General features: G+C 34.7%; 1 protein-coding gene across 1 annotated transcript; it reads right to left on the bottom strand.

The window, feature by feature from the left end:
• Nucleotides 1-329: 329 nt before the first annotated feature.
• On the bottom strand, nucleotides 330-1,760 carry LOC103500702 (uncharacterized). The gene is made up of 2 exons (XM_008464104.3): nucleotides 1,201-1,760; nucleotides 330-558 (listed from the first exon to the last, which is right to left on the bottom strand). Exons 1-2 carry the CDS (start codon nucleotides 1,704-1,706, stop codon nucleotides 438-440), a joined length of 627 nt encoding a protein of 208 aa, XP_008462326.1. The 5' UTR covers nucleotides 1,707-1,760; the 3' UTR covers nucleotides 330-437.
• Nucleotides 1,761-14,313: the final 12,553 nt, after the last annotated feature.

Below are 14,313 nucleotides of genomic sequence, written 5' to 3'. Positions count from 1 at the left end.
AAGAAGGAAGAAGAAACAATCAATCAAGGTTCACATAGAAGAAAGAATTATACTTTTCTTAATAAATAAATTTAGAGAGAGAAAAGAGGGACTTTTTGCCTTTTCTCCATGTAATTAGTTATGTTATGTTTTAGAGGTTGCTTTGTAGCTCACCATTACACTTTTTTCTTTTTCTTCACAAATTTCAGCAAATTAAATTATGTAATCTTACTCAACTCTTCCAAAACCAAACTCTAATTCCCTCAACCTGATCTTTCAAATCTTCCATACCATTTTTCTACATTATTATTCAAACACAAATCATGATCATCCAAAAAACTAAGAAGAAGTAATTACAAGATCAACTCTCTCTATTCATAAAAATAACACAATTTAAATTTTGAGTTACAGATCTTTGGGATCATTATTGAGCAAGAAGAAGACAACAAGATGAAAATTTATAGATCAACTTTGCATTTTTTGTTATCAAAAACTGTAGAATCATTGAACTTAAGCCTAAGGCTATCACAGTAGACCTCCAACAATCGACCTCTCGATGTCCATCTCTCCATAATGTAACTGATAAGGACACACAACAAAAAATGTTTAATTTACAACAAAAGCTATATATTAAAAAACTAAAAAATAACTTAATTAGCTTATGAAAACATTTATAAATAAAAAATATATGTATATTGTAAAAGTAATATCCATGAGCTTAATTATCAATCTAAAACAAAACCAAAAAATAGTCATCATGGTAGTACTTTAGGTTAAATCGTAAAAAAGGAAACTAAGGTATTAGGTTAAAATTGAGGCAAAATAAAGTTATTGTTCATTTGAACTCTCAACTAAAAAATAATTTTAAGTTAGAAATAAAAATGTTGAAATACAATTTTGGTCGGTTTGTTTGATTGTAGCTCTTGTAATTTCAATTGTCTAATTTTAGTTTGTGTGCATACTATAAATCTTAAATTTAATCTCTCCCTCCTAGTTTATTGTTGATTTTTTTGAAAAAACATTTTGTTATATATTAACATTTTTATTAAATTTTTTGAAAACATAGAAATTCACACTTTCATGAATGGAAACTATTGTTGATATTTAACCAAATTCGTAGAAATTAAGTTTGAGGTACTAAATTTAAGATTTTTTTTGAAAATCGTAGGACTAAAAAAAAAAAAATGGAAATCAATAAAACATAGAGTCAAATGTTTGTACCTGACTTTAGCCGAGAAGCGAAGATCCGGACTGATCCCCTCCAACTTCACCAATTCTTTCATGTGCCCAAATGGGTATATGAAGTTGCCTTGGATGGTGGAGTTCAAGACGGTTTTGTTTTTCGGTGGCTGGGTGAAGCTAGGGATGTCGGACCAAAACGACAACCCCATATCAGTAACTATCATTCTCATAGAATCCATACGAATGGAGGCTTTTTTGTTAGGGTTATAGCTTGTAACAGTAAAAGCTATGGTAGCATTCAACTTTCTATCAGTTAAACTATGGGGTATAACTTTGCCAGTTTCCACAATGAGATCTGGGTTTCTGGGAAACACAATAAGCCAACATATAATCATTGCGATAGCAACGAGAATCATTAAACCCAATAAGGTTCTTCCTGTGATTCTCAACACCCTTGTTCTTTTTGCGGCCCCATGTTTTTCTACATAGGATATTTCTTTTGCTGATGATGATGATGGTTCTCCTTGTGTAGCAATGCTTCTCATCTGTTTTTCTTTTCACCACTTTTTTACTTTTCGGAAGTTTTGATATTTGTTTTTTGATGTTTAAATGAAGGGATGATATATTATATTGATGAGTATAAGAAGTGTGTGTATGTGTACTATTTTGGTTTGCTTGATGATGGGTAGAGGAATATGTCCTCTATTTTGAATTAGGGTTTTTGTGTTTACTTATAGTTCAAGATTTGTTGGGTTTTCTTCCAATGTATTGAGGATGCGGATAAGACTAAAATCAACTTTATACAACTAGTTCGGAATTTTAATAATTGAGACAACTCACAAAGCTTAGGTGTATAAGTTTGACATTTGCACAAAAAAATTATTAAAATACGATACATTTTAGGAAGTTTAATAAATCAACAATGTAAATTGATCATGAATGATTAAACGGAGATATCTTTCACCAAAAGTATATACGGGCATTTTCAAATATAGTAAATAATGAATAAAAATCTTTACAAAATGTAGTTGAATTTAAATTTAACATCGATAAACTTCTATCAGTGTCATAAGTGTATATCATTCATAAACAGTGACATAGAAGTCTATCGTTGTATATTATTGATATAATCTAAAATTTTTCTATATTTTGTAAATATTTTCAATAGTTTTGTCATTTTTATAATTGATAACACTAAAAATCACTATTTTTCTAAACCTAAATTGTGTTAGATCTTATGAATTTAATGTCGTGCTTTTAGTGTAAAATTAGCAATTTAGGCTTTTGGGACAATTATGATACAAAACGAGGAAAAACGGAGGAAAACTTACATAAATGTAACAAAACTATAAATTATTTACGACCCATGTAACAAAGTCCATATGGTTAGTCATTTTTTAAATATTCTAAGGTTGTCCTTCCATCTTTCTTTTCTTCCTCGCGACTCGTCTTCCTTTTGTTATTTCGTCTTCCCCGTGTTCCCCTGCGATTTCGTCTTCTTTTCTGCGATTTTTTTCCATCATCTTTCTTATTTTTCAATTCTTTATTTATGTCATTTAATCTTTCCATCGTTTTTCTTCTTTTTCTCTTTGTTTTTTTTTTCGCTTTGATTTCTTTCCATCGTCTTTCTACTTTTCCTCTTTTTTTTCGCTGCGATTTCTTTCCATCGTCTTTCTTCTTCTTTTTTTTTTTTTTACGCATTTACATTTGGGTAACCAAATCTAAACGACTGTGTATAAGACTGTGTACAACAAAATAGCAAAATCTAAAAGATCGAGTATAAAGAATTTTGAAAAAAAAAATCATTTAGATTGGAGTAGCAAAATGTAAAGGATCGTGTAAAAAAAATCAAAGAATGTGTATAAAGAATATTGAAAAATATCATTTAGATTGAAGTAGCCAAATGTAAACGATCGTTTAAAAAAAGTAAACAGTCGTGTAAAAAAAATAAAAGATCGTTTATAAAAAATCTTGAAAAAAATCATTTAGATTGGAGTAGCCAAATGTAAACGATCGTGTAAAAAAAGTAAACGATCATGTAAATAAATCTAAACGATCGTGTACCAAATTTTTTAAAAAATGATAATTTAGATTTGGGTCCTTAAATCTAAACGATCCTGTAACAAAATTAAACGATAGAATTGAAAAGATAAATTGTAGCCATATCTAAATGATCGCGTATAAGTTGTAGCCATATCTAAACGATCGCATTTAAATTGTAGCCATATCTAAACGATCACGTATAAATTATAGCCATATCTAAACGATCGCGTATAAATTATAGCCATATCTAAACGATCGCGTATCAAACAATAACCAAATCTAAACGATCGTAAATATATTAGGCGCGCGTTATTGACGGCGTGGTTGACGGGGCATTTTTGGTATTTTACACGGTGAGCCTCGGGGCTTTTTTTGTTTTTGGAATTGTTCTATAGAGTGTAAATATGTTGCCGCTTTTTTATATTTTTGAAAAGACCCAAAAAACGGAAAAGAAGCAAGGAAATAATGAACAAAGATGGAGATGGTGTTTGTGACCCTGGCGTTGCACAGCTAGGTAGGTGGCTCTCGCAGACAGAAAATGGGACAAGGTCACAATGCTGACCCATTTTTCAAACGATCATCAACTTCTCCAATTTCGAGCGACGCACTGTCTAAGAATCTGGATAGCATTGCAACTCTTTCTCTAGAGTTGCAACACTCTCAACCTGATTTCAAATATAAATAGATGTCATTTTATCACATTTTCTTCTTCCCAAGCTCTCCCATCGCTCTTAATTAAAATGGCTTAAGGATTACAAAAAAATGTTTTCTCCCTTTTATTTAGGGGTCTTTCAAAAGTATAAAAAAGCGGCAAAATATTTACACTATATAGAATAATTCCAAAAATGGAAAAACCCAGAGGCCCAGCGTGTAAAATACTGAAAATGCCCTTCAACCACGCCCTTAATAACGCGCGCGTAATATATTTGCGATCGTTTATATATGGCTAAAATTTATACGCGATCATTTAGATATGGTTCAATATATACGCGATCGTTTAGATATGGTTCAATATATACGCGATCATTTAGATATGGCTACAACGTGATCGTTTAGATATGACTACAATTTATACGCGTTTGTTTAGATATGGCTACAATTTATCTTTTTAATTCCATCATTTAATTTTGTTACACGATCGATTAGATTTGGGGACCCAAATATAAATGATTTTTTTAAAAAAAAATTTGGGACACGATTTTTTAAATTCTTTTGTACACGGTCGTTTAGAATTCTTTATACGATCGTTTACATTTGGCCTTTGTTACACGGGCCGTACATAGTTTGGTGTTTTGTTTTATTTTCTTCTTTATTTATTTTATTTAGTTTTGTAATTTAATTTTAGGAAATTACGATAACAAATTTTTTTTAGAAAAAACAGCCCATCACACTTTTTTTCTTCATATTCCGAATATGGAAAATATGACAAGTAATTAATGATATCAGACGTCTATGAGAAAGCTATTGGAAGTCTATCAAAGAGTTATCCGCTTTTAAATTTGTTGCTTTTGTAATTTAGAAAATGTAATGACATGAGTCCTATTATCATAAAACTTTTTGCTATTTTTGCAAACTCTCCTTTAATTCTTGTAATTACTTTTCTCTACCATTTTGACTGTGGAATTTAAAGTCTATTAATTTTTGTCAAATTTTATGGAGAAACTTCTAGAATGTTGTGTAAAACTTGTTTTAATTTATATCATATCTTGTTTTAATGTTTTAACTCTAATCTTATTATTATCACTTACGTTTTCATATTGATTGACGACTAATTTTGATTATGTAATTTGCATGATACTTTGATTTAACATTCATTTTAAGACAATGAATCGCCTAGAAGCAACAATATCAATATATTGATCATGTCTTCCTTTCGAATCTATTTTGGTAATGTCCCGCTGCAAAAGTACTCCCTTTTATGCAACTAAGAGGAGACATGACCACCTAGCATTCAACGTGAACCTCTCCGCGAGATAGCACGCAGAACATCTAGTAAGCGAAATAAATACAACACCAACTCAATGCGAGATAAGAACTTATTTGAAATAACCAAAGTTCATCAATATATAATTTGATAAAAGAGTATATTTATGACAAGAACGAGAATTTCTCTAAACTGTGAATATATAATTCTTAAAACAACATTCCATTATCCTTGCATAGCTTCTATATGCTATGTCACTACAAGAGACGAAGGTACTCCCGATGCACAAAATCGTTGGAGAAAGAGAAAAAATCGTCAGGTAAGGATATGCCGATGTTTTTCGCGGCGTCGGGCCCTACGTCGAGAAAATTGAGTCGAGAGAGGCACTCCCGACGCGTGAACAACACGACATCAGGAATGCCTCTCCTGACGTCGTGTTCCCGACAATGTCAACAGCATTGGGAATACCTATCCCAACATCTTTTTTGTCGACTCCTATTGTAGCGTCAGGAATGATATTTTTTGACGTTTTTATGCATCCTATTGCCGACGTTTCGTTGGGTCGAGAATTCCTTTTTATATGTTTTTTTTAATATGTAATTTTTAATTTATTTCCCCTTAAATATTTTGCTCAAATAAGTTCTTTATTTTTGTTAAATAACGACATTCGGATTGCTCAAATATTTTTTTGATGTTTTGGATTAAATTAAAATTACAAATTCAATATAAATTAATAAATTAAGAAATACAAACAAAAATTAAAAAAAAGATAATTAATAAGTTAAAAAAACATAATTGTTCATAATACAAAAAAATGTAGTTCTCATAATACAAAAAACTACAAACAAAGTCGTACGTCTCCTAATAAGGCTCGTACGCGTCATTCTACACCTTGGGTCCTACAATAATACAAAAGTAAGTAATTTTAGTACATATATTCATATGTTCACTGTATACTATCATTACAAAAACTTAAGAATAATGGGAACATACATACGTATCGCAAAGCTAAGGATCATGTGGTGGTCCTTCCTGTGCCCGAGTCATATTTTCTATCAGTTTTCGCATTTGTTTCATTTCTGAAGCTAACGCTTGGTAATTTCTATCTTGCAATTCAACCCATTCCAAAGCTTGATCAAGTTTAGCTTTTATTTAAATCTCTCTTTCTATGATCGATTGAGAACATGACGTCGTGGAACTGCTCGCACTCATCGTCTTGCAGGCCTTCGGCTGGGGTCCCCAACAAAGGCTTTTTGAGTAGCCTGGTCGTCTACCCAACACCTGATCGCATATCTTATCCTCAGAGAGTAGCTCTGGGACTGGAGTTCCAGGATTTAAATCTGTAACAAATTTAAAAACTAAGTTAGGTAACGCCAAATATATAATAAAAGAGGACAATTAATAAGGGCACAATTTACATGCACATCCTCTACGCCCTACGACACGAATGTCCCAGCTCGAACGTGTGTTTCTTAGAACAACACCACATGATCGACCGACTCTCCTTTTCTCTCAGCGAGCTCGTACTTTCATTATAGAAACTACTTGGACCGCTTCTATGATTGTAAGGCTGCTTCTGTTTAGCAGCCTTGTTCATCCGTGATTGCTCCTGCATGAAAACAATTATATTGTTCATTTCTTATACATATTAAGACTTGAAATCATAATTATGAATCATGACAAATACCTGGAATGCACGGCTCATGTAGTGGTCATAGAGGAATTGCCAATCCTTATGACGTCCAACCAATACGTTTGGTGGGTTGGCATGAGCCTTCTCCAGGTCGTTGTACTTTTTGAAGTCTTTGTAACAGTGGGCCCGAAACACTTTAAAGGTCGTGAGCATCTGATGCTCAACAAACCTATTCATTGCTTGATCATTTCACCAATGACCATTACTCCACTGTTTTGAGTAGTACGTTGGGAATCAAGTTCAACAGTGTGAAACCTTAGACTACCCACGATGAATCCATTGTAACAACGAACGTCAAACGATGGTCCCATCGCAAGTGAGAAGAAATCATCAGATAGATTTACAGACTTATGTAGTTCTAACAACTAAAATAAATGTGACAACGATTATAGACACCTCTCGTGCTTAAATACGTTAGTTCTTACATATGTCACACTTAAACTTGTTATATACCTGTACTCGAAACCATTCAGAGAATGCCCGTTCATGTATTTTATACAAATCCATAGAATTTTGAGTATGTCGACGTTTGAGCCTCAAATGTTTCCTAATAGGGATGAGGATGAGTTTAGTTTCTGTAAGAACAATGTATAACAAATATTTAAGAATTACGAAGATGAGGAATTCTTACTTGCGATACTCCGATATTTCTTCTACATTGTTCAGTATGTACCAATGGAAGAGTCGTTTCTCTTTCTGTGATATAGCACGAACACTTGACGCACCTAAGGGTCGTACTTTTTGCTTGAAAATTTCAAAGTCACCAATTACCTTGTCCTCTACAATGGTATCATCATTTTGCTCATCTCTTATGAATTGAGTCTCTATACCACTTAAGTAGCGCGAAAAAAAAGTGTTTGATTCATTCATGATATACACTTCTACAATTGACCTCTCATGACGTGCTTTGTTTCTAACATACTGCTTTAACGTGCGTAGACTTCTTTCGATCGGATACATCCAACTTTAAGAAATCGAACCAGTAATCTTCGTTTCATATGGTAAGTGAATGGCAAGGTGTACCATAACGCTAAGGAATGCAGGTGGAAATATTCTTTCCAACTTACAAAGTATGATTATGATATCTGCTTGCAATCTTTCTAGATCACTTACTCTTATAGCAGTGTACACGTTCTTCGATAAGAATGCTTGAATACTAATGGGTAGCAGTCAACGTAATAAAACATGACAATCATGCGTTTTGAGTCCTGATATTTTCCCCTCTTTCATACACACATCTCGATATATTGGAAACAAATTCATCGAAAAACTTAACTGATTTCATGAACTTGCAAAACTCTACTCGTTCACTGCTAGTCAATGTGTAGCTCGCATGTGGCTTCACCAATCGATTACCCATTTCTACAAGATGTAAATCCTTTCTTATCTCAGATCTTGTAGGTCCCCGAGCATTCGTGGTATCCTTCGTTTTCCCTTCGATGTTCAACAACGTACCAACCAAATTGTCCCAAACATTCTTCTCAATGTGTATTACATCAAGTTTATGACGTAAGAGTAGTCTCGACCAGTAAGGAAGTTCGGAAAAAATACTTCTCTTCGTCCAATTAAGTGCTCACTTTCTTTTTTTATCCTGTATTGAAGGATGTTTACTTATAACTGAAAACTCCAACTGATCTAGTTGTTCTAATATTTCATGGCCATTCATCACAACTAGAGGAGCTCCACGCTCTACCTTTCCATCGTGTAGCCTACTTTTACGCCATACGTGGTTCTCTTGGAGATAGTGTCTATGTCCCATGAAAGATATTCTACCTCGTATCTCAAAGGACGATCTATCACCCATGCATATAGGACATGCCTGATATCCCTTTGTACTCCACCTTAATAGGTCACCATACGTCGGGAAGTCATTAATCATCCACAATAAGGTTGCATATTGCTGAAAGAATTGACCTATAAGAGAGTCATACGTAGGCACCCCAAAAGTCCATAACTCTGTCAATTCCTCAATCAATGGTTGGAGATACACATCAATTTTCCTACCAAGAGATTTAGGACCGGGTATGAGAAATGACATAAAGAAATTTGTCTCTTTCATGCATTTTCATGGTGGGAAATTATAAGGAAGTAACACAACAGGCCACATACTGTACAACGTGCTCATTTGACCAAATGGGTTAAACCCATCTAAAGCCAAGCCCAAACGCACGTTCCGTGGATCAGAAGCAAAATCAGGATATTCAAAATCAAAGTGTATCCACCCCTCTGCATTAGCTGGATGTCTCAACACATCATTTGTTTCAACACGTTTATCTCTATGCCATCTCATGTCAGCAGACCCTTCCTACGATATAAACAAACGTTGTAATCTCGGTACCAAAGGAAAATGGCACAATACCTTATGCGAATTTTTTTTCCTTTATTATGATGAACCTTGTACCTAGCCTCGCCACATGTAGGACAATGTTGCAAATCAACAAACTCTTTCCAATACAATACACAATCATACTTGCACGCGTGAATAGTCTCGTATCCCAAGCCCAAGTCACGAAGTTTTCGTTTTGCTTCATAAAATGAACTACGGATAGTAGTACTACACATTGGAAACGCTGCTCTTAAGAGTTTTAACAACATGTCGAACTACTTGTTACTCCAACCCTTTAGAACCTTTACATGCATCAACTTAACCAAAAAATTCAACGACGAAAATTTAGAACAACTGGGATACAACTCATTACGTGCTTCATTCAATAAGTTCTGAAATATATTGTTTGTTCTATCTTCATCTATATCTTCCTCAACATTCATCGACATTTCATCTTCCAAACAAAGTTCCTCTGTTTCCTCTTCATGTTCAATAGGAACTTGTAAATCATTTAACATACCAAAAACATCACCTTCCTCATTAAATTGACTAGTACTAGTTCCTTCATCAAAAGGATTACTACTAGTTCATTCCTCATAGTTTTTTGTACCTCTAAAGCTTAATGACTCTTCATGATACACCCATTCTGTGTAGTAGAGGGATATTCTAATAGTCAGTAGATGTCATTCCACACCCTCTAATGAGCTCCAATTTAAATTCAAACATCTCTTGCATGGACACCTTAATCGTCCGTAGGCATCAACGTAAAACTTGGCAAATTCTAAAAATTGGGTCACTCCATGTCTATACTCAAGGGAGAACTTGGGTCCCTAAAAGATAAATATGTTTGATTAGAAACATATCTCTCTCACTCTCTCACATTTATAACTTACTCCCTTGAATTTTCACTATTTTTTAATAACTAACTTCAAACTATACATAGGCTACCATAACTGTAGGATAGCCAACACAACCTAATTATTAACAACAAAATACTTCAAAACCTTCGCATTGTTTAAACCCCTTCCAACAACGCTCCTTTTTCTGACAAAAATACATTTAACAAAAATATATTTAACAAACAAAAATCTATTCCAAAAAAAATCCTAAAATAATTTTCTTAAAAAAAAAAACCTCAAACTTATATTTAAACTTACCTAAGGTGGCAGACGGCGGCGAGGGATGACAATGTTGACGGAACGAATGGAGATGATTTCTCTAACTCCTTTCCCTTTCGATTTCAGTTATTTGTAAAATGGAATTGAAACGAATTATTAGGATCTCCCGACGCATCACAAAAATGTCGGGAGATTCCACTTACAGCGTCGGGAATACCCTTATTTCTGATGGTCATTAAACACATTCCCAATGCACCATAAAAGCGTCGGGAATACCCCTTATTCCCGATGCCTTTCCCGACGCACTATGCACGACATCGGGAATAAGGGGTATTTCGTATTTAATGTGGCCTTATTCCCAACGTCGTTTGGCTGACGCATGTTGTACGCGTCGGGAATACACTTTTTTCCCGATGCAAGGCCCGACGCATTGTGCTTGGCATCGGAAAAAGTGTTTTCTCCAACACGTCTTTCACGACGCGGCTGTCCGGTGTCGAGAATACCTGTTTCTTTCGACATCCTATCGTGTGTGTCGGAAGATTGGCTTATTTCTGACGTCCTTTTTTCTAACGTCTGTTTCGGCGTTGGGAAAATCCCGATTTCTTGTATTGTGCGAGTTGACAATGGCCACTACCAAAATAATGTGATCGATGTATGGCACGTTAGGCAATCAAGATGGCAAGACAACAGTTGGATGTCTTTCACTACTTGGGTGAGGGGGGGGCGGGGGGGGAGGGGAGTGCCTAAAGGATATGTGTGGTTTCAACCTTAGTGAGGTAAACTACATTTCATCTTTTATAATGCGTCATTGATTTAAGACATGATTATTGCATGTAAAATGCTCTCAATGTCCTATTCATCATCGGTAAACTATTTTTCTATCGCTTGCCCAAGTATAAGCAAAACAATAGGTTTATCCAGATGATCTAGAGTCGAACACAGGGACCGGATATCAAAAATAATTTCCAGAATTTACTCATCAGTTAGGTGGTATAAGAGAATAATGAATAATCACTACTAGAAAAAAGAACTTTCTTGACGGTTGTGATTTTAATTTCTTGACGTTTTTTGGAAAAAAGGTCAAGAAAGGAGTGATTGAATAGATAAATTGTCAAAAAAATTTATGAAAAGGTGGAGGTAGGCCAATTTTCAGATTTCTTAACGTTTTTTAAACGTCAAGTAATATGTATTTTTCCTTGACGTTTTTAAAACGTCAAAAATATCTATTAAATTCTTGACATTTTGAAAACATCAAGAAATATCTATTAAATTCTTGACGTTTTTAAAACGTTAAGAATATTTATAAATTCGACATTTTTTATGTTTTTTAAACGCCAAGTAATATGTAATTTTCCTTGACATTTTGAAAATGTCAAGTGATATGAATTAAATTCTTGACATTTTAAAACGTCAGAGTTATTGTAAAAAGGCGGAGGGAATTAATTTTCTGAATTACTTGACATTTTTTAAATATCAAATAAAATACTATTTCTTAACGTTTTAAAAACGTCAAGTGTTATTAAATATTTATTAAAGAATAAAATTACAAGAATTAAAACTTTACCCTAAAACGCACGCACGAAACGTTAATGGACTTTAACCTTCACGAAAACGATGAACCGCATGATTCCTTCAAGCCGTCTGTCATTCTCGACACGTCGTCTGCCATTCACCATCAGCCATTCTCGACACGCTTCTGAAGGATGTTCGTTGTTCTCGACACGTCGTCCTCCTTCACGAAGGTCGTCTGTCATTCTCGACACGCTTCTGGAGGTTTAGATCTTTTCAAGCTTCTCTGCGTTTTTTCAGCTTCAGTTGGTTCTTCTTCCTATGTCTTCATTTTGTTAAAGACAAGTGGTGGAGATTTAATAGTTAGGTTAAATCTTGCGGTACGCTCCCTTCTTCTTTTTTCTTAATCGTTTCATTTTCACTTTAAAACATATACTAAATCCTCAAATTTAATTATTTGCCTTCCTCTACCTCAAAGTCATCTGTGTATTATTTGCAATGGATGTAGTTTGAAGGTGAAATATGCTTTCTGCAATTTGCTTTTTACTCAGATTCACTTTACATGTGTGGCTGAGATGATGTATTTTCCAAGATCAATATGGTGGTGTATTAGTTGCTTCTGTTTCTTCTTCCTTTTGTAAATGTTTCTAAGCATTGTGCCGCTGTTTGTTGCTCATGCATGTTTGAGTTGTGAATTATATTCTACTCATGTTAATTTTTGGTATGAGGTTATTTGTGATCTATTGGTTCTTTGTTTTAGAGCTTAGCTATTGCTTGAGCAGCAAAGACTGACTAATATTATTTTTCTTCACTCTAAATATGTGTAGATATTTTATACTATTCATGGTCGCCTGCGATGACTGTAAGTTCTATATGTATCATCATTCTTTCCATGCTATCGAATTCCACAACAAAGGTATGATACACTTCCTTCCATTTTGATTCTAAATGTATAGTTGATATATTGTTATGGAGGTGCTGAAAGTAGCAAAGTTCTTACATTTTTTGAAATTGTTAAGATTCAAGCAACGTGTATGTGTTAGGCCCCCAATATTATTTCAATATAGCAGAAAAAATAAAAGAAAGAATTAGAAATAGAGGGGCATCATTACAATAAGATGATCATTAGTTAAGAAGGTTGTTAGAATTAGTTGAGTAGTTAGTTAGTTGAGCAGTTAGAAGGAGAAGAGTCTATAAAAAGGGACTTAGGCAGGAGAGAAAGGCAGACTTTGAGTGAAGAAGTTAGTCTTGTATTTCTTGAGAGAAGAAAGCAAGAGAGATTGTGACATTGTAATTGAATTGAGACCTCCTCAATTCAATCCTTTCATCAAATCGATTAATAAAAGGTTACTGGAGTTTCATTTTGAAATTCGGATCCTATCAAATTGGTATTAGAGCCGAAACGATCCGTGAAACCGAGAAAGGATGGGGCAGACCAGAATCAAAGAAAGAATGGAATCCTTTGAACAAGAAGTGGCCGGAATCAAGAAGGAATTGATGAAGATGCCGATGATCGAATCAACGCTGATTGAGCTATCGAAAAACATGGAGACGATGCGTCTACAGTCCGAAAAACAACAGCAAGCAATTCTGTCATACATGGAAGCGAATGCGAAAGAGAGGGCGATGGCCGGAGAACGAATGAATGAATCGGATATTCAGAACTCGCCAGCAACGAAATCGAAGGATGGTAAGGCGTCTTCTAGTCACGATATCGGGGAGACCAGCACGGAAAGAAAAACTGATTCGGACAAAAACACTAGTGATCGAAGTAAATTCAAGAAAGTTGAGATGCCGGTATTCACCGGAGAAGACCCAGAATCATGGTTATTTTGAGCAGAGAGATATTTCCAGATTCATAAGTTGACGAAATCGAAAAAAATGCTTGTATCAACGATTTGCTTCGACGGACCAACACTGAACTGGTATCGATCGCAGGAAGAAAGGGAGAAATTCGTGAGTTGGACGAACCTGAAGGAAAGATTACTGGTACGATTTCAATCGACCAGAGAAGGCACTGTCTGCGGCCAGTTTTTGAGAATCCAGCAAGAAACGACGGTGGAGGAGTATCGGAACCGATTCGATAAATTAGTTGCACCTCTATCCGACTTAGAAGATCGAGTTGTGGAAGAAACGTTTATGACTGGTCTATTCCCTTGGATTAGAGCTTAAGTCATCCTCTGCAGACCGAAGGGATTAGCGGAAATGATGCTCACTGCCCAACTGGTGGAAGATAGAGAAATTTTGAGAAACGCGGCAAATTTAAATGGCTGAATCGACGAGAAGCAATCAACGTCCTTATCGACAGGTACGAAACATCTTTATTATCAGTAAAATAAAGAAAATAAGACCAATACCTCATTTTCGATAAGAACAATTACATTGAAAAGTCTAAATCCTGGAGAAATACGGAAGGAAGGAGCCTCAAAGAGATTACCAGATGCAGAATTCCAATTGAGAAAAGAAAAAGGGCTTTGTTTTAAATGTAACGAGAAGTACTCTGCCGATCATAAGTGTAAAATGAGAGAACAGAGGGAGC

This window comes from Cucumis melo, chromosome 12 (genome assembly GCF_025177605.1).
Source record: "Cucumis melo cultivar AY chromosome 12, USDA_Cmelo_AY_1.0, whole genome shotgun sequence".
Classification (NCBI taxonomy): domain Eukaryota; kingdom Viridiplantae; phylum Streptophyta; class Magnoliopsida; order Cucurbitales; family Cucurbitaceae; genus Cucumis; species Cucumis melo.
Note: the sequence above shows the minus strand (reverse complement) of the source record. Positions and strands in the feature narration are given on the sequence as shown.

Excerpts from the sequence above, each read along its gene's own strand:
- LOC103500702 (XM_008464104.3), bottom strand. The coding sequence starts at position 1,706 with ATGAGAAGCATTGCTACACAAGGAGAACCATCATCATCATCAGCAAAA. Across the intron at positions 559-1,200 it reads CGCTTCTCGGCTAAAGTCAG|TTACATTATGGAGAGATGGA; the intron begins GTACAAACATTT and ends TGTCCTTATCAG.